The 25,962-nt window shown below is 40.7% G+C and overlaps 3 protein-coding genes across 3 annotated transcripts; 1 reads left to right on the forward strand and 2 right to left on the reverse strand.

Annotated features, from left to right (window-relative positions):
* Positions 1 to 248: 248 nt before the first annotated feature.
* Positions 249 to 6,092, reverse strand: LOC142196214 (fatty acid-binding protein 1, liver-like). The gene is made up of 4 exons (XM_075266433.1): positions 6,026 to 6,092; positions 2,764 to 2,936; positions 2,493 to 2,582; positions 249 to 299 (listed from the first exon to the last, which is right to left on the reverse strand). The coding sequence occupies exons 1-4, from the start codon at positions 6,090 to 6,092 to the stop codon at positions 249 to 251; spliced, it is 381 nt and encodes a 126-aa protein (XP_075122534.1).
* A 2,986-nt stretch (positions 6,093 to 9,078) lies between these two features.
* LOC142196235 (fatty acid-binding protein, liver-like) lies at positions 9,079 to 14,034 on the reverse strand. Its single transcript, XM_075266451.1, has 4 exons — positions 13,968 to 14,034; positions 13,318 to 13,493; positions 12,114 to 12,203; positions 9,079 to 9,132 (listed from the first exon to the last, which is right to left on the reverse strand). The coding sequence occupies exons 1-4, from the start codon at positions 14,032 to 14,034 to the stop codon at positions 9,079 to 9,081; spliced, it is 387 nt and encodes a 128-aa protein (XP_075122552.1).
* A 7,985-nt stretch (positions 14,035 to 22,019) lies between these two features.
* On the forward strand, positions 22,020 to 23,272 carry LOC142196224 (solute carrier family 35 member E1-like). Its single transcript, XM_075266442.1, has one exon. The coding sequence runs from the start codon at positions 22,082 to 22,084 to the stop codon at positions 23,243 to 23,245; it is 1,164 nt and encodes a 387-aa protein (XP_075122543.1). The 5' UTR covers positions 22,020 to 22,081; the 3' UTR covers positions 23,246 to 23,272.
* The last annotated feature ends 2,690 nt before the right edge of the window (positions 23,273 to 25,962 follow it).

The raw sequence follows: 25,962 nt of genomic DNA on the forward strand, positions 1-25,962 counted from the left end.
ACATGGGCACTGAAAGGGGAATGTTTTCGTTGCACACCCTGGGTCCTCTGTTACCTGCATGTATGCTTATAATGAATCACAGTTCTAAAGGCAAACCCTACAACATCTTCAGAGCAATATATCATGCATCAAATTTGTAGGTTGTGACATTAATAATAAGACGCCTTTATTTCAACCTTGTATTATAATGACATACAATGTTCCTCTAAGTCTGCGCATATCAATCCAACACTGCGGACTTCTTTCTTCTAAACTCTTTTACTGATTTTCTTGTAGGCAATGTCATTCATAGTTAAAACCTGAAAAATATAAAACAGGCAGTGATGGTAACTCAATGTAAAATTTAAAGGAGAACTCCATGTCCGAAAAAAAACATTTCACAGTATAAATCCCCTTACTGAGTCACCTTGTAAATACTTTGCTTGATGTAAATTGTACAGAGCTAGAGTTGTATCGAGTCTCAGCCAGGATAGAGTCAGAGCTGTATTCATAATACTGCTGTGATCTGTTCATTGTGGGTGGAGCTTATAGTTCTAACAAGGTGGAGATAAGCTGCTGTTGGTTACATAGGTAATAGGAATAGGAAATAAAGATTCGAAACAACTGTAAGCCAGTAAAATAAATTGTCACGGCAGCGTATGAAAATCTGCATCGCAAATCTGTGGCAATTCTGTCTTGTCTGGACATGACCTCAGGGTCAATTTATTGGAGGGAATTTGTTAAAGTTGCCATTTCCTATGCCAGTCTTAATAAGGGCCTCGAGTGCTGCTATCTGTGCCTGAACTATCAAGAGGCGCGGGCCTCCCAGTAGAGGAGATTTATGCCAATGCACCGAAATGGAAATTTATGCTGGTCAGGTACTGAAGTAGATTTCATGTATACTGATGTGAGCTGTACTAAATATGTCAAGACATATCATCCCAACACTCATTGCTCAGAAGGTGGGATGTGGCACATCTTTGGTCCAAGAAAGGGTCAAATTATTTGTTTTTTTATGAGACCGAACACCGTGAGGAGGCCCAAAACAAGTAACGGAAGGTAAGTATGAAAGTTTTTTTTAATTTTTTTTACACCTCCCTTTGGCCTTCACCTATTATACTTTCATTCACACCTCAGAGTATAATAATGTCACTTTCACTTTGACATATCTACAGCTGTGTTTGTCTTAGAGAGCTAGGAAATGGATAGATAGGTTCCTAGGAGCCCTGACAGTGTCATACACTGTTTTATAGATAGAACCCTACGAGTCCTGACAGTGTTCTACACTATGTTTTATAGATAGGTTCCTAGGAGCCCTGATAGTGTTCTACGCTATGTTTTATAGATAGATTCCTAGGAGCCCTGACAGTGTTCTACGCTATGTTTTATAGATAGGTTCCTAGGAGCCCTGACAGTGTTATACGCTATGTTTTACAGATAGGTTCCTATGAGCCCTGACAGTAATTGTACACTATGTTTTATAGATAGGTTCCTAGGAGTCCTGACAGTGTTCTACACTATGTTTTATAGATAGGTTCCTAGGAGCCCTGACAGTGTTCTACACTATGTATTATAGATAGATTCCTAGGAGCCCTGACAGCGTTATACACTATGTATTATAGATAGGTTCCTAGGAGCCCTGACAGTGTTATACGCTATGTTTTACAGATAGGTTCCTAGGAGCCCTGACAGTAATTGTACACTATGTTTTATAGATAGGTTCCTAGGAGTCCTGACAGTGTTCTACACTATGTTTTATAGATAGGTTCCTAGGAGTCCTGACAGTATTCTACACTATGTTTTATAGATAGGTTCCTATGAGCCCTGACAGCGTTATACACTATGTATTATAGATAGGTTCCTAGGAGTCCTGACAGCGTTCTACACTATGTTTTATAGATAGGTTCCTATGAGCCCTGACAGCGTTATACACTATGTATTATAGATAGGTTCCTATGAGCCCTGACAGTAATTGTACATTATGTTTTATAGATAGGTTCCTAGGAGTCCTGACAGTGTTCTACACTATGTTTTATAGATAGATTCCTAGGAGCCCTGACAGTGTTCTACAATATGTTTTATAGATAGATTCCTAGGAGCCCTGACAGCGTTATACACTATGTATTATAGATAGGTTCCTAGAAACCTGACAGTGTTCTACACTATTTTTTAATTGTTCAATTTCAGGTGTGGTTTGTACGAAACATGTCTGATCCAAAATCACCTTGGACTTAGCCAACCAAACCCAAGCTGAAACAAATCCTGAGAGTTTTTCCCAGCTCTGATTATCACCCATCTATGACAGAGAACTAGATGGGATAAAAAAAAATTCCCCCTATTCTATCTAATGCTATCTGGATAAGAATGACCAATCTCTAATCAGATAATGATTAACAAACAATTCTATAAAATATAATATTGCTACATCTAAACACTGAATGCTCCACAATCTAAAATAAAGTCTCAAAACTTTAGCAAGTAAATCCATTCTTAATACATTGTATGATTCTTACATTGATAAGAAGATCTCCAGAAATCTCAGTGACTGAAGTGACCCCTTTAAGGTTTACGACCAGTTTTCCATCCACCAGATTAACAGTTGCCTAGAAAAAAATTAGACAGTAAAAGTTATATATGTTTCTATTGAAGGTAGTTATGGTATGCTGTAGATCAGTCTATTGTTTCAAGGATTGGATGGAGAGACAATGGAAAAGAAACAGATACAGACGGTGACGGTGTTTAGATTGGCGAGTATCAGGTGTATTATAAGCATGACCAATTTACCTTAACTTTTTCAGCACTGAAAGCTTCCAGTTCAGCCTCCTGTCCAATAGTGAACTCATTACGTTGGACTCTAGGTCCTGTAGTCACCGTGACCACAAAGTGATTGCCCTTCTGTACTATTTCTGTTACACTCTTGACATCTTTTCCTTTTTGGATCAAGTCATCAGGAATACCTAAGAACAAGAGACTGGCTGTTACATAGATAAGACTTAAAGGGGCTGTCCAGGACCTAGCAAAGTGACTGGTCGATAGGTCATCAGCATCCAACTTTGTTAGGACAACCACTATAATGCTCTTGCTACAAAACTGCTAATTTTTTGGACTCTTGTAAACATAGTAAATATGAACAAGGCTGAGTTCACATCTGCACTTGATCACCATACAGGGCTTCTGTCCTCCATTCTGCTTGAATGGGGGATGGGCGCAGTGGCGTAACTACCGGCATAGCAGCAGAGGCAGCTGCCACAGGGCTACCGCTGCTATCATTATACTCGGGGGTCTTTTAGGACCCCCGAGTATAATGATCTCGGCCCAGGAGAGGTAAGAAACATAAAAAAGACTGTTACTTACCTCTCCACGATCCGTGCAGACTTCGGCCTAGTCGTCTGATGTCTCATGACCCTGGCCTACGTCCCGGGTCATGTGACGTCTGACGTAATTGAAGATCGTAGGAGACGGGAGATAGGTGAGTAACAGAGTTTTTTTTATGTTTTTCTCCACCTGGATCTCCATTATTATACTCTGGGGTCTGAAAAGACTGGTAGGGGCGGAAACTGGGTAGAAACCTGGCGAACCCCATTATAGTCTATGGGGCATGCAGATTTCTGTGGGTAACCGCCTTTTAAGCGTATTGGGTTTCCGTTTTACGGGTCCCCAAGTGGACCCGAAAAACGGAAACCCCAATGCAGGTGTGAACCTAGTGTTGGAGACTTTGATTTTGAAGATGTTTTTACCCTTTAACATCAGACTAAATAGCTTCATGACATTGTAAGTTCTCAAATATGCTACTGCGTATAGGTTTGTAAGAAGCAATCCAGGTGAAAGAAGGATCCGGCATGTCAGACATGTTAGATTTCATCACTCGGGGCACATTTACATGTTCCGCTTTTGGCTTGTAGTTTTTGAAGCCAAAACCAGGCGTGAATCGTAATGGGAGGAGAAGTATAAATGACAGTGGTTACTCCTTTGATATTTTTTGACCCACTTCTGGTTTTAGCTGTAAATGCTGCATGGAGAAACCTGAGTATGTAAATGCACCCATAATACATCATATAAATGCACCAATACGAGTCATGTAAATGCACCAATAGTTGCTCTGTCTATAACGAACAACCATAAAATATCATGTTATTTGATCATTATGGTGAACACTTCATGAAGACACGTATTGTATGCCAATAATGGTGTCCCTTACACTAGCGGAGGATGCACTTAATTCATGCACAGTGCGCACCTTATCCTGAATGAAGTCCATATTCCTTGACTACAATCTATGTCAGCTCCTTACTAGAATAGATTTATATCACCATTTATGTCACAAACTAGGTGTAAATGATAATGAATATGTGGTGTGGCCACTCGCCAGCCATTAAGGGTAAGTTTACACAGAGTTTTTTGGATCGGAACCTGAGGCGGAGGCCGGGTAACCGCGACTGAAAGCCGGTGCACTACACCGGTATCCAACCGCGCACTCTGCTCCGGATTAGGCCCAATGAATGGGCCTAGTCCAGAGGAGGGAGTGTCTTCAGGCCGAATTCCGAGGCGACTCGGCCTGAAGAATGAGCATTTCGCTTCTTTTTTTCCGTGAGCCGGAAGAAACGGCTCCTGGAAAAAAGACCTGCGAGGCTCCCATTGATTTCAGGCGAATACGGCCTCAAAACCCTGACCAAAAAACTCCATGTGAACCTACCCTAAGGTTGCGTTCACATGGAGTAACATGCCGTGTGACCTGGCACGTATACGCCGTGTGAGATTTTGAGCGCCGTATACGCTCCCATTGATTTCAATGGGAGCCTGGATCGTATACGCCGCGTTACTTTGCGGCCGCAAAATCATGGCCGCAAAATAGTGCGGCGTATACGAGACTAACTCCCATTGAAATCAATGGGAGCATATACAGCGCTCAAAATCTCACACGGCGTATACGTGCCAGGTCACGCGGCACGTTACACCGTGTGAACGCACCCTTAATGTAGTGAGGGCGGTGTAACAGAAACACTTGCAAATAATTGAAGAGAATCTTTCAAGATAGTTTGCAATACAAAATGCCTCAAAGCTTCTAATGGATTGGTGGTTTAGTGTCTCACCTAGCTCTATTGTAGTGCTGTCTGTACCAACCTTAAAAAACCCCAAATCTTTAGGCTGGAGCCCCAGGGGCTGCCCACTTTGCGGTAAAATCCGCAGCACATACACGTTTCGATTTCCAAAACCCACTTGGTTTTGGAAATTGCAGCATGTCAATTAGATCTACAGAAATGCCAGCGGCTTTCCAGTAGCTATAATCATAACAGAAAGTCCGCGGAGGAAATCTCTGCGAACTTCCTGTCTAAAGTGCTGCGGAAAGAACCGCGATGCGTTGGTGCTGCGGTTTTTCCCGCAGCACTTTTTTGCCGCAGGACGTCCCATGGATCCTTAGCCTCAAAAGCGTTTTTGCAGTTCTACATTTGGTATTGCCATAAATGTTTGAAATAAACTTAACATCTCACTTATACCGCACAATGATTGCTGTAAAAATTAAGCCTCCAAAAACGAAACCCTTCAAAATTGAAGAAATACTGTTTTATTCTACTAAAACAAAAAACAATATTTTTAAAACATTATATTTACTGTTAAAAAATACAACTGTTCCCAAAAAAATCAACAGAAACACAAAAATAAAGTAAGAAACAAAAAAATAGGCCATGTAGATTTTAAGGACACGTTGATCCAGGGTTTTTATACTGACTGCCAGACTTGGAGTCGGGAAGGAATATTTTCCCCTGAAATGGGGCAATTGGCATGAGCCTCATGGGGTTTTTTCTTGCCTTCCCCTGGATCAACACTGTAGGGAATTGTAGGGTTATAGGTTGGACTTGATGGACTAATGTCTTTATCCAACCTCATCTACTATGTAACTGTGTATGTAATGAGTTTCCCTTAGACCCAATTCTAGAATATTCTATTCTAGAAACTCTATTAAGATATTCACCAGACGTTTTAGTTACTATACTAGCCTATAATAGATTATATACCCCATTGCTCTTCTAAAGGACGTCTAACTCACCTAGGGCTTTCATGAAAGCCTCAAAATTTTCATGGGATTGCTGCTGATAGGTTCCATTGAAAGCCATTTTTGGGGTCGATGTTCTTCAACCAGAGGTGATGAGAATGTAGAAGCTCTGCGCTCTGACCAGGGCCTTAAGTAGCTTCTTTCTTCTTCATGATCAGCCGGGAGATAACATTTCTTGATTTATATTTGGTTAAAGATTAACACTGACATAAAATGTGCCCTATACCACAGTAAAGCTGAGCGAACTGGGAAGAGTATTGGACACTGGTGCCATACTGGCAAGAGAGCAACCACAAGAGCATGTGAGCTATAAAGACCATTAAAGTCCATCATAATTCTGAAATATCTGTGATTTATGTATATGATTTTTGTAATATCAACCCCAGAAGACCATTATATTGGCATCCCGAGTCTGGTCAATGACTTGCTCTGTAAAAATATTAAAAACCTTTACGAGAAGCGTCTGACATTTATTGCTAAGAGTTCATAGAATCCCAGACACACCCAAAGTTTATTCTTTACTAAGACAAAATAAGACTATTAAAAAGTCTGCCTAAATGTCACTAGGTCATAAGCCAGGTAGAGCCATTTTATAGACCCCACCTATAAGAGTGGAGGAAATAACCCTAAAACTATTTTTATTTCATACATAGAATAAAAAAAATTAAATTTACCTCTTCCCGATATCCGTTATAATAGGATGTCGGGTTTTAAATAATGTGCCCGCTCAGAAGCTGAGAAGGTCCCATAACCTCTAGGTCTTTGCTGGTAATGAAATCCATGGAGATCCGGAGGTAATGACTGTTATCAGAGTCCTCAGGAAACTTTTCATATGGCTGCCCCATCCAATATCCCACTTGGTGCCATTCCCCCTTCTCCCTCACCCCCTCAATGTAGTACTATATATTCTGGAAAGAGGGTGGTGCAATGATTCTACCAAACTGGCAGAACCAGATTACACCTATTGTCCATGCAGTTTTGGTGTGCCAAAAGGCTTGTAGTCTCCTATACAAGTGGTTTTAAATCACGTTTTCTACCTGTTTCTTCACCATGTATTTTTGTTAAGCAATCTTGCGCTTTTTGCCTGCTGTGGCTAAATTTTAAAAAAAGTCATGAAATAAAAGTCGGATTTTACACGTCCATGTGTTGCGGATCCTTCAAACAACCTGTTTGGACCTTTTTTCTTCACTAAGAATATAACTACTATAATACTGCTCCTATGTACAAGATAATAAGTTATTATCTTGTACATAGGAGCAGTATTATAGTAGTTATATTCTTGTACATAGGAGGTAGTATATTATAGTAGTTATATTCTTGTACACAGGAGCAGTATTATAGTAGTTATTATTAATAACTACTATAATACTGCTCCTGTGTACAAGAATATAACTACTATAATATACTACCTCCTATGTACAAGAATATAACTACTATAATACTACCTCCTATGTACAAGAATATAACTACCATAATACTGCTCCTATGTACAAGAATATAACTACTATAATATACTACCTCCTATGTACAAGAATATAACTACTATAATACTACCTCCTATGTACAAGAATATAACTACCATAATACTGCTCCTATGTACAAGAATATAACTACTATAATACTACCTCCTATGTACAAGAATATAACTACTATAATACTGCCCCTATGTACAAGAATATAACTACTATAATACTGCTCCTATGTACAAGAATATAACTACTATAATACTACCTCCTATGTACAAGAATATAACTACTATAATACTGCCCCTATGTACAAGAATATAACTACCATAATACTGCTCCTATGTACAAGAATATAACTACTATAATACTACCTCCTATGTACAAGAATATAACTAAATACAAAGAGAAAAATATAAAGTAGCTCACCCTTGTCGTCCTTTATAGTATCAAGGCTGAGGCACACATTCATATGAATGTGTGCCTCAGCCTAAGGTGGCGAACTGATTTTTTAAGAAGATGAAATAAAGAAGTTGTTTTAAAAGCTCCGAGTTGCGGACCCTTACATCAAAGCTGCGGTTTTGGAAAAACTATTTTGTAAGAATATAACTACTATAATACCTCTCCTATGTACAAGAATATAACTACTATAATACTGCTCCTATGTACAAGAATAGAACTACTATAATACTGCTCCTATGTACAAGAATAGAACTACTATAATACTGCTCCTATGTACAAGAATAGAACTACTATAATACTACTCCTATGTACAAGAATATAACTACTATAATACTACTCCTATGTACAAGAATATAACTACTATAATACTGCCTCCTATGTACAAGAATATAACTACTATAATACTACTCCTATGTACAAGAATATAACTACTATAATACTACCTCCTATGTACAAGAATATAACTACTATAATACTGCCCCTATGTACAAGAATATAACTACTATAATACTGCTCCTATGTACAAGAATATAACTACTATAATATTACTCCTATGTACAAGAATATAACTACTATAATACTGACTCCTATGTACAAGAATATAACTACTATAATACTACTCCTATGTACAAGAATATAACTACTATAATACTGCTCCTATGTACAAGAATATAATTACTATAATACTGCTCCTATGTACAAGAATATAACTACTATAATACTGCCCCTATGTACAAGAATATAACTACTATAATACTACTCCTATGTACAAGAATATAACTACTATAATACTGACTCCTATGTACAAGAATATAACTACTATAATACTACTCCTATGTACAAGAATATAACTACTATAATACTGCTCCTATGTACAAGAATATAATTACTATAATACTGCTCCTATGTACAAGAATATAACTACTATAATACTGCTCCTATGTACAAAAATATAACTACTATAATACCGCTCCTATATATAACAATGTACATCATACATATGTATTTGAAGCTTTATAACTAGATGACTGTATAGGAATATTTAGGAAACATGAGACTCAGTTTTTCATTCTTTAATTCCTTGTTTATTTTACACAGTGACAGTAATAACCGCCTTCTCATCTACGCGATCCTCTTGCTCACACTTTTGTAGACGATGTCATTCAGTGTAATAACCTGAGAGATGAAACACAACATATAATTGTTTGACTCCAGCCATGAAATCTATTATATATACACAAATATAATATTGATATAATCATAATAATCCAGACTGAATGCCATCGTATGAAAACGCAAAAATAACAATGGAATTTCGGGTCTCTTTCCCATGCAGTCATCCCAAATACAATACTAAAGGTAAGCCTAACACTTCACAGATCATGAATGGTTAAAAATAAAAATATAAAACATAACTTTTAATGATAAATTTATAAACATTTGTGTAAGGACGTCTACTACATCAATCAAAGGTGATATGATAACAGAATACCGTAACACCAGGTGGGCTAATAATAATTCACGTTCACCCATATACCCATAGTGGGTCATATAATACTCAAACCCCCTAATGTAGGTGTACTATATGGAATACCATAACCACTTGTTCATAGAACCCTCGGTGGCCAAATAGTGTCAAAGTGCTAAATCTAGGGCAAGTGTCCACATCTAAGTAACTCCGAGACCCCTGAATGCACTCACATAGACACAGCTCACCCAGCCACCCGTTCCCAGGAGATACTGGTATATATTGTTAGACAACGATCACGTGCACCTACTCTCCAGGTGATATTATATATATGAGAACGTATGAGGGAATCTGAATCGTCATAAAACATTGTATGACCAAGGGAAAAACTGACACTATAGTCCCCTACAGCTCTAGCGATTAACAAAGTATATAGAGACGAAGGCTGCCACAGCTGCAATCTATATATAATCTGTAGATAATGATGTGCGGTGGTTACCGCATTTATTGGAGCACTGAATGTGCTATTCTTAGGCCCCGATCACACCTTCAGTGCTCCAGGAACTGCACATAATCACTGCACATAATTTTCATCTTTGATCCATCGTTTTAACACCACGGAATTAATATAATAATGTACAGCACCATGGAATTAATATAATAATGTACAGTATTATGGAATTAATATAATAATGCACCATTAAATTAATATAATAATTAGAGATGAGCGAACAGTTAAATATTCGATGTTCGTTATTGGTTTCGAATAGCATCTCAATATTCGACTATTCAAACGAATATAGAACCCCATTATAGTCTATGGGAGAAAATGCTTTGTTTCAGGGGATCCCACCATTCGACTCAGGAGGGTCACCAAGTCCACTAAGACAACCCAGGAAATGATACCAACACCTCTGGAATGACACTGGGACAGCAGGGGAAGCATGTCTGGGGGCATCTAACACACCAAAGTCCCTGTATTACCCCACTATCACAGCCTAACAACTACACACTTTCCACATTCAAAAAAACCTCTATCAAAGTGGGAAAATACCTGGAAACCTTCTTTCTTCCCCCAAATGGATGGACACAAACCCCAATTTAAGCTCAACAAACATTAACAAGCCCCCCTTTAAATCACGTGGCCCATGACAACCACAGATGGAATAGGCAATGAGAAATCCTTTAGTCCTCACCCTGAACTGTCATTGTGTGTGTGTGTGTGTGTGTGTGTGTGTGTGATGTGGTAAGACCTTCCAAAATTCACGTTTCTAGCCCTTAACGTGAGCCCTTCCAAATTAAGTTACAGGCCCTTAAACTGAGCTCCCAGCAGAGATTGAGGCCCTTCAGGTGACTTCAGCCTCTACCTGCAGAGTTTTAGGCCCTTTAACTTAGTTCAGCCTTGCACCAGCAGAGATTTGTTGGTTCTTTGGGTGAGTTGAGCCTTTAAAAAGCAGAGATTTAGATTTTGGCCCTTGGCGTGAGTACAGCCTTTAAAATACAGTGCTTTTGGCCCTTGGAGTGAGTAGATACTTTAGAACGCAGTGTTTTATGCCCTTTTGGTGACTAGAGCCATGCAACAGCAGTGTGTCATTTTTTTGGCCCTTGGGGTGACCCCTAAAAAATTAGAGTTCAGGCCCTTGGGGGTGAGCCCTAAAACATTCATTTTCAGGCCCTTGGGGTGAGCCCTAAAAAATTATTTTGCAGGCCCTTGGGCTGGAGCCCTAAAAAATTGAGTTGCAACCCCCTGGGGGGGGGGGGGGGGAGAGATCATGGAAATATATATATATATTTTTTAATATAAAGACAAAATAAAAAAATTTCACATTCAGAAGTAGGGGCTGGTGTTGTAGGAGGAGGATGAGGAGTATGAGGCGGAAGAGTAAATTGGGTGCTGGCAGCTTCTCTCCAGTACCTGGGCTATGGAGTGGATACCCAGCTGAATATCCACGTCCTCACCCATGTCCCCTGATGCTGCTGGCAGCCCCTCCCCAGTACCTGGACTGTGGAGTGGATATACAGCTGGGTATGCACGTCCACGTCCTCGCCCACGTCCTCTGCTGCTACGCTGCATAATGTATTAAGCTCTGAAAAGAGCTGTTATTTCCTGCATAACCAAAGCTATGAAAGCACTGTATCTAAATGCACTGTATCGCCCTCAGAACAAGCTCTCCCTATCACTCCAAAACTGAAATGACACGAATAGGGCGGCGGCCGTTCTTATGAATGGAAGGTCATATGTTTTCGGCAGCCAATGGGTTTTTTCAATTTTTTTCACTGCCTCTGTTGTTGTCGTTCCTGTCCCACCTCCCCTGCACAGTTATTGGTGCAAAAAAAGCGCCAGGAAAGGTGGGAGGGGATATGAATTTTTACTGCGTTTGCGGCCTTGTATTCGATTGGAATCGAATATCCCGAACGGCCTGATATTCGATCGAATACCTATTCGATCGAACGGCGTTCGCTCATCTCTAATAATAATGTACAGAGCCATGGAATTAATATGATAATGTACAGAGCACCATAGAATTAATATAATAATGTACAGCACCATGGAATTAATATTATAATGTACAACATTGTTGGATTAATATACTAATGAGAAACACAATGGAAATAATCTAATAATCTAATAATTAATAATAATGTAATATATAATAGTAATAATAATAGTAATAAAATTCAGTCTCACAGTGGTGAGGATGTCTCCTGAAATTTCGGTGACGGCGGTGGCCGCTTTCAGCTGTGAAACCAGTTTGCCATCCACGAGATTAACTGTAGTCTAGAAAAATAAGAAAAGCTTCGGTCAGCAGTTACTGCCAATATGTTACGGTTCATAGATGTTTCCAAAATGACGCTGAGCAGAATATATGATATTTTAGGGCAAGCTTTTCCAATTCCAGACCTGTTAGGAACACTGGGAAGAGTAAAACTTGGCTCATAGCTACTCCTACTTTTCACTGCAAGGCAACAGTGCGAACCACTGAGCCACCATGCTGCCCATTGTCACATATGGCAGCTTATCCTGCATAGTCACTTGAAATGACGTATATACTTTAATGCTTACCATGGATTTTCTGGCAGCGTGTATGTCATTGATACATGCTGTAATATATTCTATCACAGGCTGGAGGGCAGTCACTTCTAATTCTAACTTGTAATTTTTGTGCACAGTACTGTATATTTGTTAGAAGGGCCCCCTCCACCCCAACTTCCTCACTTTCCCTGGATATACAAGAGCCCTTATACCAGTACAGTATTAAGTTTACAGATTTCAGCTGGTTATAGGGAAAGGAGGAAAAAATAAAGAGATGCAGGATTTCCCATAAAGTATATTACACAATTTATTAATCCTAAAGAGGACCTTTTATGTCCTGATGAAGGTGTGGATTTATATACCACTAGTGCTAAGATATGCACCCCAGTAGTGGAGATATTGGTGCTGCTAGTTTCGGCACTGATATCTCCCCACTGTCAGAAGGGCGTTCCTCGTAGCTCAGTGTCATTGCTGGGCTGTAAGGAACATCCCCCCCAACAGTACTCTAACGTAGCCCTGTACGGTCAGAGCGGGCGTTCCTCACAGTGATAACACTAAACTAATGCCCTTCTGACAGTGGGGAGATATCAGTGCCGAAATTATGATTATTTTACAGGCAGTAAAGTTACAGGGGTCGAACAGGATTAAAAATCAGGATTTCTTCCAGAAACAGTGCCACACCTGTCTATAGGTTGTGTCTGATATTGCAGTTCATCTCTACCACTGTGAATGGTGTTTAGCTGCAACACCATATACAAAATTGCCCTTGATTTTGGAAGAAAGGAGCCAAGTTTTTCCAATCCTGGAAACCACTTTAATATTTAGTGTTCCTTTAAGACAATGACCATGATCTCCTTACCCGGACTTTATCTCCTGTTATTGTGTTCATATCTGTCTCTTCACCAATGGTGAATTCGTTACGTAGGACTGTGGTTCCTTCCGTCACCACGCTCACCACAAAGTGATTTCCATTCTGCTCCATCTTTGTGGCGCTCTTGACATCTTTTAGCTTCTCGATTATATCAGCGGGAATTCCTGAAACCAAGAGCATTGACAATCATCTCAAAACTTCTTAAGATCCTAGGAAACCTTTAAGACATTGCTGAACCCTTCAGAACTTCAAAGGTAAGGTTTGATAGTTAGACCGAGGTAAAAATGTCCGATCACAGTTGCCAAATACAACACATATGTACAACTCTTGATGCCAAAACCCATTATTATTGACTCCACCACCATGTAGTGTAAGAAGACAACTCATCTTGATACAGACATCATCCTTCTCCCTACGTATTTCTTTACCATCCCTTGGTTGGCTCTTTACATAACCATCATGATACAGTGACATCACTGACAGTGAACTGCTATTGAGGACCTAATGAAGGTTTCTTCTCCCTCCCCTCAGCTTTGGTCCATTATTAGATGCCACCTCAATGAACAAGCTCTCGACCTGTGGCTACTACTCTACTTTCTCACCTCTTCCATTACAGCTTGAATTTCTTTGCCACTTACCACTGGCTTTCATGAAAGGTTCATAATTTTCCTGGGACTGCAACTCAAAGGTTCCAGAGAAAGACATTCTTGAGAGAAGTCTTCAACTACGATGTAAGTGAAGGATGTAAAGAATGAATACATGAGCGGAGGTAGAGCTTATATGGTTAGCTTTATCAGGAGTATCAGAGGTGACGGGATGTCATTTGTACTGCACTAGTTTGCCATATAAAGTAATAGTCAGTAGTCATGAACGCAAAGCCAATACTAGAAGATAAAAACTCTCCAGTTACTATGGAGAGATAGTGGGAAAGGTCAGAGTCTTACATGATTTCATCAACCTTAGGTGACGTCTTATTTATTTTTGCTTTTACATTTTCAAGGAATGTGTTATATACAGATAAAGCTCTATTTACACATCTTTCAATACCATATTAAGTCATATAGAGTTGGGTCATCTACTGTGACTCTCAACCCTTGGCATTATAGACTTGGCTTTCTCCTGGATCCTTTATATCTCACTATCAGCACATTTAGCATCTTCCTTAAGACCCTGGGACTTCTCCAGTTCACCCTCAACCTTGGCCTACTCGTACAATCCCATGGTTTTCAATACCACTGTTGTGCCAAGCACACTCAGATATATCTCCCTGGTACAGACATTACAACTTTTCTGTCCAGAGTTCTAGAGTATCCAGTAGTCATAGCCTCCTTCTTCTCCTCTCACTTTCTAAACTCAACATGGAGAAAACTGAGTTTATCATCTTCCATGAAACCTCACACAAACCTATCTATCAAAGATAATGGTGTCACAATTGCCCCAGTCCGTTGCTTGGGGGGGGGGGGGGGCGTAACCTGTTATTCTACCCTATCTTCCTAAGGAAAGGACCCAGGATGTCACTCACATATGTCACAGATTCCTTTCCTTAGGGTGCTGAGGCCACTGATTGGCCTCAGCAGGCATATGCATTGAGGGTTTCCTCCAGAAGACCTCGGGTGATGTGAGACTGCACAGCGGTGGGAGACATGGCGCATCGGGGACAGGTAAGTGTTTGTTTGTTTTTTTTCCTGACCTCTAGGACCTCCATTTCCTGAACAACCCATCTAACATTACTATTCACTAGAAAGAACGAGCAAAATCATTAAAACTCTCCCAAATTTTACAGTATTCTCACTGCATTCCGGCATATAATAGAGCAGGAGAGGCTGATCAATAGGTTATATAGTTTTCTGCAGATTCCACAACATTTTCATGGTGACAGATTCCCTTTAAGTCTTTCCATGACCCACATTTCATCTTAAAGATTAAAAGACAAATTATTACCTAACCACAGGACCCCACAAGGATGAAGCGATGGTCTCACAGTTGGGACACGGCTCCATTTTTATGGCCAAATGCAGCGATTACTTACCTACAGCGGCCCCTCAGTATTGGATGAAGTAGCCGCATAATAAATATCTTAAAAAACCCTTTAACAAGTGTGTCCTGTTTAATCTGTAGCAAATATTGATGGGATTTAGATTTTTCTTTAGTATTAATTTTAATTGACAAAAATAACCTACTGTATATACTCGAGTATAAGCCAAATTTTTCAGCACAGTTTTTTTTTAAAATGTAGATTGTGAGCCCACATAGAGCTCACTTGGTGGGATTTGAACACCAGGACACCAGCGCTGCAAGGCTGCAGTGCTAACCACTGAGCCACCGTGTGGCCCCTTTTTTCAGCACAGTTTTTGTGCTGAAAAATCCCCCCTCAGCTTATACTCGAGTCAGCAAAAAAAATAAAAATTATGACCACCCGCAATATCAATGTATAGAATCTCCCATAAAATAGTGGAAAAAAAAAAGAAGCTTTCAAAAAATTAAAAAAATAAAAGTTGTAAATCCCTCCTTTCCCTAGAATACATGTAAAAGTAGAAAATTACTGCAAAACACATACACATTAGGTATCCCTGTGTCTGACAGTGCCCGGTCTACTGAATATAGGGGATCTGCAGTGCTCCTGTTCCATCTGGAAGGGGTTAATAGGAGCACTGCAGATCCCTATATTCAGCCAGGCTGAATTCCACATGGGGAAAAAAAAAAACCCAGTCCTCAAGCTCAGGGAAGGGGCAGACAGACAACCAAAACACCCCCTCCCCTTCCCCAGCAACTACTGCACCCAAAAACTCTGACCATTTTCATTTTTGAAATTTTCCAGCAGCTGCTGCATTTCCCCCCCTTGGCTTATACTCGAGTCAATAAGTTTTCCCAGTTTTTTGTGGTTAAATTAGGGGCCTCGGCTTATATTCGGGTCGGCTTATGCTCGAGTATATACGGTATTTACATCTCTATTTTCTAAATCATTCTTACTTTACTATTTTACTTTACTTTAATATTTTTTCTATTTTTTACTTTTTTATTTTTTCCCACCTCTGTCTAAAACACATGAATGTATTTCCTAACACAACCTTTATAGATGAGTCTAGGGGGGCTCCTCCTGACATATTATTAAAATATTAGTGTAATCTATAATTATTTCTTTTGAAGGATTAATTTTATATTCCCTAAGAATTGTAAATTTCTCGCTTTTATGATAAAATGAAGGTTATGTACCAAAAGCTGTTATACTAATACTCACGCCTTATGCTCACTGTAAACTCTGCTGACCTAGACATAGGCCTAGATTGGCTACATGGTAAGGTTGTCTTCTTTGTTTGACTACTAGGAGTCACCCAGACAGATGTCACCAGAATTTTACCCTTCCAGTATCCCCCACAGAACTGGGACTAGATAAACCTGATCCTATATCCTGTGTATTAGACTCAGAATCTCCTTCTACCTATATCTATGACCCTTAACCCTTAGTATTAGCAGGAACCACTGACTATTGCTGCTGTTAGTTTCCCAGAATACACTTACGGTAATCTTGTGGAGCTGGTTGTGTAACTGATCGCTGTCACCTTTGTCATAGAAATATCAGGAGATATCTTCACCACTATGAAATAGCTTCAGGGGGTTAAAATGATCAAAAATAAAAATGATGGGGTGTTCATTACAAAGGAGGGCTCAGTTATTTCCGTGTTTCCTTACAAAACAACCATGAAAAACGGGCGCCAAACATGAAAAGGGGTATTTATCTGTGTGATTGTTTCTACATTAAAACAAAAATGTATATGTACCCTATATTTATCATCGGTGGGGGACTCAGCATCGGTCCCCCAAAATCTACAATTTATCCCATCTCCTATAGAGCCACATTAGTGGACAAACCCCCCTTTAAGGTTTTTCAAGAAACTACTTAATATCAATTGAGGAGGTCCAGAAGACGCACCAGAGTGTGACCATGCATGTACATTCAGTTCTTCATTAAAGGAACACAATATATATATATATATATATATATATATATATATATATATGAAAAATATCTAAATCTTTATTTTAATATTAACGATAAAATATATACCGTATATACTCGAGTATAAGCCGACCCGAATATAAGCTGAGGCCCCTAATTTTACCACAAAAAACTGGGAAAACTTATTGACTCGAGTATAAGCCTAGGGGGGAAAATGCAGCAGCTACTGGAAAATATCAAAAATTAAAATGGTCGGAGTTTCGGGTGCAGTAGATGCTGGGTACTGGGGAAGGGGAGGGGCTGTTAGGTTGTCTGTCTGCCCCTTCCCTGAGCTTGAGGACTGTTTTTTTTTTCCCCCACTTGGAATTCAGCCTGGCTGACTATAGGGTATCTGCAGTGCTCCTATTAACCATATTAATCATCCTGACAGAACAGGAGCACTGCAGATCCCCAGTGGCGGATCCAGGGTTTGCGGGGCCCTAGGCAATTGACTTTGGTGGGGCCCTACGCGCAGCGCGCCGCAGCAAATTAGGCCCCACACACTTTTATGTTGAATCCGCCCATTCTCATTAATTTTTCATGTGATTCCACACAGTATAATCCTCCTACAGTCACCCGTAAATTATATGTCCCCCCTCCATCTCTCCCCATTTTCATATACACCCTTCATCTACCCATAGTTTCATGTCCCCCCCTCTATCTCTGTCCCCAGTGTCATGCCATTCTCCCCCTTTATCTGCCCACAGTTTCATGTCCCCCCTTGTCTCTGCCCCAGTGTCATGCCATTCTCCCCCCATTCATCTGCCCCAGTGTCATGCCATTCTCCCCCCCTTCATCTGCCCCAGTGTCATGCCATCCCCCCTTCATCTGCCTCAGTGTCATACCGTTCTCTCCCCCTTCATTTGCCCCAGTGTCATGCCGTTCTCGCCCCTTCATCTGCCCCAGTGTCATGCTGTTCTCCCCCCTCCATCCACCCCAGTGTCATGCTATTCTCCCCCCTTCATCTGCCTCAGTATCATGCCGTTCTCCCCCCCCCTTCATTTGCCACAGTGTCATGCTATTCTCCCCCCTTCATCTGCCACAGTGTCATGCTATTCTCCCCCCTTCATCTGCCTCAGTATCATGCCGTTCTCCCCCCCCCTTCATTTGCCACAGTGTCATGCTGTTCTCTCCCCCTTCATCTGCCCCAGTGTCATGCTGTTCTCTCCCCCTTCATCTGCCCCAGTGTCATGCCGTTCTCCCCCCTTCATCTGCCCCAGTGTCATGCTGTTCTCCCCCTCCATCTGCCCCAGTGTTATGCCATTCTCCCCCCTTCATCTGCCCCAGTGTCATGCTGTTCTCCCCCCTCCATCTGCCCCAGTGTCATGCTGTTCTCCCCCCTCCATCTGCCCCAGTGTCATGCCGTTCTCCCCCCTTCATCTGCCCCAGTGTCATGCTGTTCTCCCCCCTCCATCTGCCCCAGTGTCATGCTGTTCTCCCCCCTCCATCTGCCCCAGTGTCATGCTGTTTTCCTCCCCTCCATCTGCCCCAGTGTCATGCTGTTCTCCCCCCCTCCATCTGCCCCAGTGTCATGCTGTTCCCCCCTCCCCTTCATTTGCCCCCCAGTTTCTTTGGGCCCCCTCCATCTTTGTCCCCAGTTTCATGCCGTTCTCTCCCCACCCCCTTCATCTTCCCCAGTGTCATGCCGTTCCCCCCCTCCCCTTCATTTGCCCCCCAGTTTCATGGGCCCCCTTCATTATGTTCCACCTTAATATTTAATACAAAACAAACACTTACACTCACCTTCTATCACTCACCTTCCATCGTTCCCCCGACGCTCCTCTCTCCAGTCACATACGCGATGCAGGAGCTGTGACCTCAGCTCCTGCTTAGCTCCGGCCCGGCTTGCATGTGTAAGCGTGATGTGATGACGTCATCGCGCCTACACACGCAAGCCAGGCCGGAGCTTTAAAGCAGGAGCTGATCTCACAGCTCCTGCATCGCGTATGTATTCCAGCTCATCGGCGGATGGACGCCGATGAGCTGAAATCATGACAGGCAAGTGCCGGGGGCCCCCAGAGGCTCTGAGGGCCCCGGCACTTGCCTGACTATGCCGAGGCTAACCGGGACCATTGTGTTAGGGCCGGGCCGCGGGGCCCCGCTAAGCGCGGGGCCCCGGGCGGTTGCCCGGCTCGCCCGGCCCTGGATCCGCCCCTGCAGATCCCCTATATTCAGTAGACCGGGCACTGTCAGACACAGGGATACCTAATGTGTTTGTGTTTCACAGTCATTTTCTACTTTTGTATGTATTCTAGGAAAAGGAGGGATTTACAACTTTTTTAAAAAAATGTAAAGCTTCTTTTTTCCCCCACTATTTTATGGGAGATTCTATACATTGATATTGCGGCTGTGCTGAAAAATTCAGCTTATACTCGAGTATATACGAGATAAGAAAAGGAATAAAGTAGTTAAGGATCACATAATATAAGGGTGCTCAGGATGTAGTGTATCGAGTGACAATCGCATAGCATGCCTGTCCATAATCCAAGATGATAATAACCACATAACAGCTTGTGCTAAGCACGTATATATACAAGCAGTGCAAGAATAAAGCAGGCAGATATCATATTACTGCACATACAAACATACATCTGCCACAGGTTTGCTCATATGATTCTTCTGGGACTACATAATGGCTAAAGTCACGTTACAATGCGTGTACCAGTGGCCCTTTGAGAGTCTCTGTGATGTTGAGGAGGCCACACTTGTTTGTGCATGGAAGAGCATGAAAACACACACACATTTCATCATGTTATAGCTGTCACACACTGAAAACTGACTAACAGTGCTAGGCTAGTAATATGAAGATATAACTACAATAGTGATGTGAATACAGCTACTATAATTCTGCCCCCTATGTAGAAGAATATAACTACCATAAAACTGCCCATATGTACAAGAATATAACTACTATAATACTACTCCTATGTAGAAGAATATAACTACCATAATACTGCCCATATGTACAAGAATATAACTACTATAATACTGCTCCTATGTAAAAGAATATAACTACTATAATACTACCTCCTATGTACAAGAATATAACTACTATAATACTGCTCCTATGTACAAGAATATAACTACTATAATACTGTCCCTATGTACAAGAATATAACTACTATAATACTGCTCCTATGTACAGGAATATAACTACTATAATACTGCTCCTATGTACAAGAATATAACTACTATAATACTACTCCTATGTACAAGAATATAACTACTATAATACTACCTCCTATGTAAAAGAATATAACTACTATAATACTGCTTTTTTAGAAATAAAAGTTCTAAATCACTCCTTTCCCTAGAATATATATAACAGTAGAAAAAACACTCTATGCGTCCCCGTACAGCTGCAGGGTCACCTGTCAATGTGGCCTTGCAGCTGTTGCAAAACTACAACTCCCATATATTAAATATTTTACCATTTTTTGCTTCAAAATTTTTTTTCCCTATTTTCCTCCTCTAAAACCTAGGTGCGTCTTATAGTCCGAAAAATACGGTAACTACTATAATACTGCTCCTATGTACAAGAATATAACTACTATAATACTACTCCTATGTACAAGAATATAACTACTATAATACTGCTCCTATGTACAAGAATATAACTACTATAATACTGCTCCTATGCACAAGAATATAACTACTATAATACTGCTCCTATGTACAAGAATATAACTACTGTAATACTGCTCCTATGTACAAGAATATAACTACTATAATACTGCCTCCTATGTACAAGAATATAACTACTATAATACTGCCTCCTATGTACAAGAATATAACTACAGGTAGTCCTCGACTTACGACGTTGATCCGTTCTTGTGCGGCGTCGTAAACCGAATTTCGACGTAAGTCGGAAACCTACCATACCGACGCTGCATAGGAACGGATCACAGTGATTTAGTGTGCAGCGGCTCATAACAGCTAGCTGCCAGCTCTCTTCCGATGAGCAAGGACAAGCCAGCTGTAGAACCAGCATTGATTTGCCGCAGGCTAGTCCTTGCTACTCAGGAGTTCTGGCAGTTTTCTGTTACAAGGGAGCTCTCATCTCTAGTTGTAACCACGAAACGTCGTAACCCGAGACCGTCGTAACCCGAGGACTACCTGTACTATAATACTACCACTATGTACAAGAATATAACTACTATAATACTGCCCCTATGTACAAGAATATAACTACTATAATACTGCCCCTATGTACAAGAATATAACTGCTATAATACTGCTCCTATGTACAAGAATATAACCGCTATAATACTGCTCCTATGTACAAGAATATAACTACTATAATACTGCTCCTATGTACAAGAATATAACTACTATAATACTACTCCTATGTACAAGAATATAACTAGAAGTATAATCTTGTCAAACCGAAGGTTCGATATAAGGGTCCGCGACTCACAGCTTGTAAAAACTTTTCTTTTTATTTCATCCTTTTAAAATTTCTGTTTGCCACCATAGGCTGGAGTATACATTTAAACACAAAAAAACATAGTGTAGACAAGGTAGACACTGGACATGGTGAGTTAAAAACCGCTAGAAAACTGACGCGTTTCGGGACTATTGAGGCGTCCCTTACTCATAGTGAAACTAGCCTGAACATTGTAAGCAGTGTGAACTTAATATACACTCTGAGATGACTAAAACTAGGAGGATCCAAAACTTCCACGTCTCTCGTGTGTGTGTGTCCCGGTCTGGTGTGACGCTTCCCCCTAGGGGAAGAGGAGGAGGATTGGGGTCATGGCGGTGGTGTCCGGAGCGGGGGGTGGCGGACCGGCGGCGCTCGGTAATGTACGAGAGGGGGCCCGGGTGGCCATGCTATGCCTTCTCTGGTACTCTGTCAGCTCTGGTGGCAACGTGGTGAACAAGATCATCCTGAACAACTTCCCATACCCAGTGACTGTGTCCCTATTCCATATCCTGGCCATCTGCTGCTTCCTGCCCCCGATGCTCCGCGCCTGGGGGGTCCCGCACACCCAGCTGCCCGCTCGCTATTACCGCTGGTACATCATCCCGCTGGCCTTCGGGAAGTACTTCGCCTCAGTGTCTGCGCATTTCAGCATCTGGAAAGTGCCCGTGTCTTATGCACACACCGTAAAGGCGACTATGCCAATATGGGTGGTACTTCTTTCAAGGATTATAATGAAGGAAAAGCAAACAACTAAGGTGTACGTTTCTCTCATTCCAATCATAGGAGGTGTCCTCCTGGCCACAGTCACTGAGATCTCCTTTGACATGTGGGGTCTGATCAGTGCATTGGCTGCAACTCTCTGCTTTTCTCTGCAGAATATCTTCTCCAAGAAGGTGCTCCGAGACTCCCGCATTCATCATTTGCGCTTACTCAACCTCCTAGGCTGTCATGCTGTCTTTTTCATGATCCCCACTTGGGTGCTGTTAGACCTGTCATCCTTTTTAGTGGAGAGTGATCTGACTTCTGTTTCTCAGTGGTCATGGACGCTCCTCCTCCTCGTGATCAGTGGAACATGCAACTTTGCTCAGAATCTCATTGCATTCAGCATTCTGAACCTTATCAGTCCACTCAGTTATTCTGTGGCAAATGCCACCAAAAGGATCATGGTGATCACAGTGTCTCTCATAATGCTTCGTAACCCTGTGACTATAACCAATGTTGTTGGAATGTTAACTGCAATTCTTGGAGTATTTCTTTATAACAAGGCCAAGTATGATGCTAACCAGGAGGCAAAGAAGCAGTTACTTCCTCTTGCAAGTTCAGAAATTCAGGGGTTGGACCACCATCGTGAACTTCCAGAAAAGCTCCAGAATGGCATGCCCTCCTTTACTCCTGCAAGGGACTATCAGTATGGTCGGACCAGTGTTCTGACTGATCACTTTCAGTACAGTCGACAGAGTCACCCCAACACACATAACAGATATGATGTCTGAAGCATCTTTCCCGATGAACATTCCTTCTTCCTCATAGTGAAACTAGCCTGAACATTGTAAGCAGTGTGAACTTAATATACACTCTGAGATGACTAAAACTAGGAGGATCCAAAACCTTTCTACATCATCAGCTGATCATTAACCCCTTCCTGGCAAGTTTGTGGATCTCACTTAGTTTTGTTTTAAATAGAGACAGGGATAGAAGTAAAAAAAAAAAAAAAAAAAAAAAAAAAAGAAAGAAAAAAAAACAAAAAAAAAACACTTGTTTATTCGAGATTATTCTGTTGCACGAGCATAAAAGAATAAATATCTCAACTCTAACTAAAGTTGATATCAAAAAGTTAGCTACTTTCAATACTAAACTGAAGCAGATTACCGCAGTACCTCCCTCCATGTGAATTTAGTCCTACAAAGGTACAACAAGCCTGACCACTCCCAAGGTAATTAACTTGCAGAGTTAAGGGCTGAAATCTAATCTAACAGGTAAACTGACATGTAACACTGTTCTCACTAACTTTAACCAAGCATCTAAGATAGACATCAGATTCGCTGATACAGATACCTTAATTCTCAAAACTTTTCAACACATCCCTTAACATATCTAAAAGTTTTTTATATGTTTTTTATATAACACTAAGATAAATAATGATATAAAATAAAACACATTAATTTAGTAAGGTTAGAAATGAAAAGTTTGTTAGTCAAAAAATAAAAGCCAGGTCTGACTTAGCATTCATACCCTCCGGTTGCCGACAGCCAAACCGGAGGATCCATAATGCTTCTTTTTTAAGTAAGATCTTTTTTTTATTGCCTCCTCTGATGTTATCATTGACTGTTTCAATTCCCCAGAAAGAGAAATTATCTGTCTCTCCACCATGTTTACTCAAGAAATGTTTTGATGCACCAGAAATACCATCCGTACCCTGCTTCTTACTGTCTCTGATATGTTCGGCTATTCTTACCTTCAATGGCCTTGTGGTACTGCCTACATAGTCCATTCTACAAGCTGAACATTTGATGCAGTATACAGTATATCTGGTGGTGCAGTTAATGCTGGAATTAAACTTTACTTTGAAATTTGTTTTAAAACTGCTTAATTCTACCGTATTGTCAGTAAAGGGACAGCTCTTACATTTAGGTCTGCCACACCTAAACGATCCCTTTCTATCCGGTATTAAACTAATGTTGGGGGATTTTAAGAAACTAGGGGACAAATCATTCCCCAAAGATACACCTCTCCTAGGGACAAAGTGAAACCCATTTTTAAGGATTTTTTTAACTGTATCATCAAGCTCCAGGATAGGTAAATTGTTTTTGATTATTTTCTTTATTAAATTGAACTGTGGACTGTAATTTGTAGAGAACACTGTGGCGTGTTCTAGATTGGTATTAATTTCAGTTTTTTCCTCCAATAATTTTTCTCTATCCCTCGATTGTACTTTCTCAAATGCCTGATTCAATATTTTCTTAGAGTAACCTCTGCTTTGGAGTCTGTTGATTACCTCCTGACTTTCTTGTACAAAATCCTCCTCATGATTGCAAGCACGTTTTGCTCGGATTAATTCCCCCACGGGGATCCCTCTAATAGTAGCCGCCGGATGGCAGCTATCTGCCTTCAAAATAGCGTTACCAGCCGTAGGTTTGCGATATAATTTAGTGATAACCCTATTTGAGTCCACACACCCCAGCAATGTAATATCCAAAAAATTTATTGTCGAAAAACTGTGTTGAAATGTAAAACCTAAACCATATTCGTTTTTGTTCAAAAAAGAAATAAAATCCGGTATGGGCGCCACATCTCCGACCCACACTATGAGTAGGTCATCGATGTAGCGCCCATACCAGAAAACAGAATCAACAAACGGATTGGCAGGAGAGAAAATGAATTTCTCTTCCCAAAACGATAAAAATAAATTTGCAAGTGAAGGTGAGAAGGGGGCTCCCATAGGAGCCCCCTTAATCTGCAAATAAAAAGTGTCCAAAAAAACAAAATAATTGTGTGTTAATAAAAATGAAGTGATGGATAGAATATACTCACACATTGCTGGGGTGTATAGGCTATATTTATAAAGCTGGTAGGCTAAAGCATCGAGGGCATCCCCGTGGGGGATACTAGGATAAAGGGAGCTGACATCACAAGAAAGCCAGGACATATTTTCTTCCCAAATAAAGTTGTCAAATATTTTTAATATTTCTCGGCTGTCTTTAATATGACCCATGGTGCGGTAAACAAGAGGCTGAAGTATTTTGTCCAACCATGCCCCGGGCCTCTCATTAAGGGAATTACGTCCGGATATTATAGGACGTAACGGGACAGGTTTGATATTTTTGTGGACTTTTGGGAGACCGTATATAGTTGGTATGGTAGGAGTAGGGTTAATAAGGTATTCGCTATCCATTTTATCAAAGATCCCTAATGCCTCACCTTCTTTGATAAGGGTTTCTAAAGTTTTTTTATATGCTGTTGTTGGATCTTCCTTAAGTTTTAAATAGGTGTTATCATCATCAAGGATAGTATGACAGCCCTCCACATAATCCTTATAATCCATAACTATTGTCATCCCCCCCTTGTCAGCCCTCTTTATAATAAGGTTATGGGATTCTTTTAGTTTTTTAATGGCCTCTCTTTCTTTTCTAGTTAAGTTATTATTCCTTTTAGCTCTGCTTTTTTTGAGTTTATTTTCCAGCTCAACCAATTCCTCCTCCACCTTCTGTTG

This window comes from Leptodactylus fuscus, chromosome 1, assembly GCF_031893055.1.
Source record: "Leptodactylus fuscus isolate aLepFus1 chromosome 1, aLepFus1.hap2, whole genome shotgun sequence".
NCBI classification, from domain to species: domain Eukaryota; kingdom Metazoa; phylum Chordata; class Amphibia; order Anura; family Leptodactylidae; genus Leptodactylus; species Leptodactylus fuscus.

Excerpts from the sequence above, each read along its gene's own strand:
- LOC142196224 (XM_075266442.1), top strand. The coding sequence starts at position 22,082 with ATGGCGGTGGTGTCCGGAGCGGGGGGTGGCGGACCGGCGGCGCTCGGT.
- LOC142196214 (XM_075266433.1), bottom strand. The coding sequence starts at position 6,092 with ATGGCTTTCAATGGAACCTATCAGCAGCAATCCCATGAAAATTTTGAG. Across the intron at positions 2,937-6,025 it reads GGCTTTCATGAAAGCCCTAG|GTATTCCTGATGACTTGATC; the intron begins GTGAGTTAGACG and ends TCTTGTTCTTAG. Across the intron at positions 300-2,492 it reads CTGGAGATCTTCTTATCAAT|GTTTTAACTATGAATGACAT; the intron begins GTAAGAATCATA and ends TATATTTTTCAG.
- LOC142196235 (XM_075266451.1), bottom strand. The coding sequence starts at position 14,034 with ATGTCTTTCTCTGGAACCTTTGAGTTGCAGTCCCAGGAAAATTATGAA. Across the intron at positions 13,494-13,967 it reads ACCTTTCATGAAAGCCAGTG|GAATTCCCGCTGATATAATC; the intron begins GTAAGTGGCAAA and ends TCTTGGTTTCAG. Across the intron at positions 9,133-12,113 it reads CAGGAGACATCCTCACCACT|GTTATTACACTGAATGACAT; the intron begins GTGAGACTGAAT and ends TTCATCTCTCAG.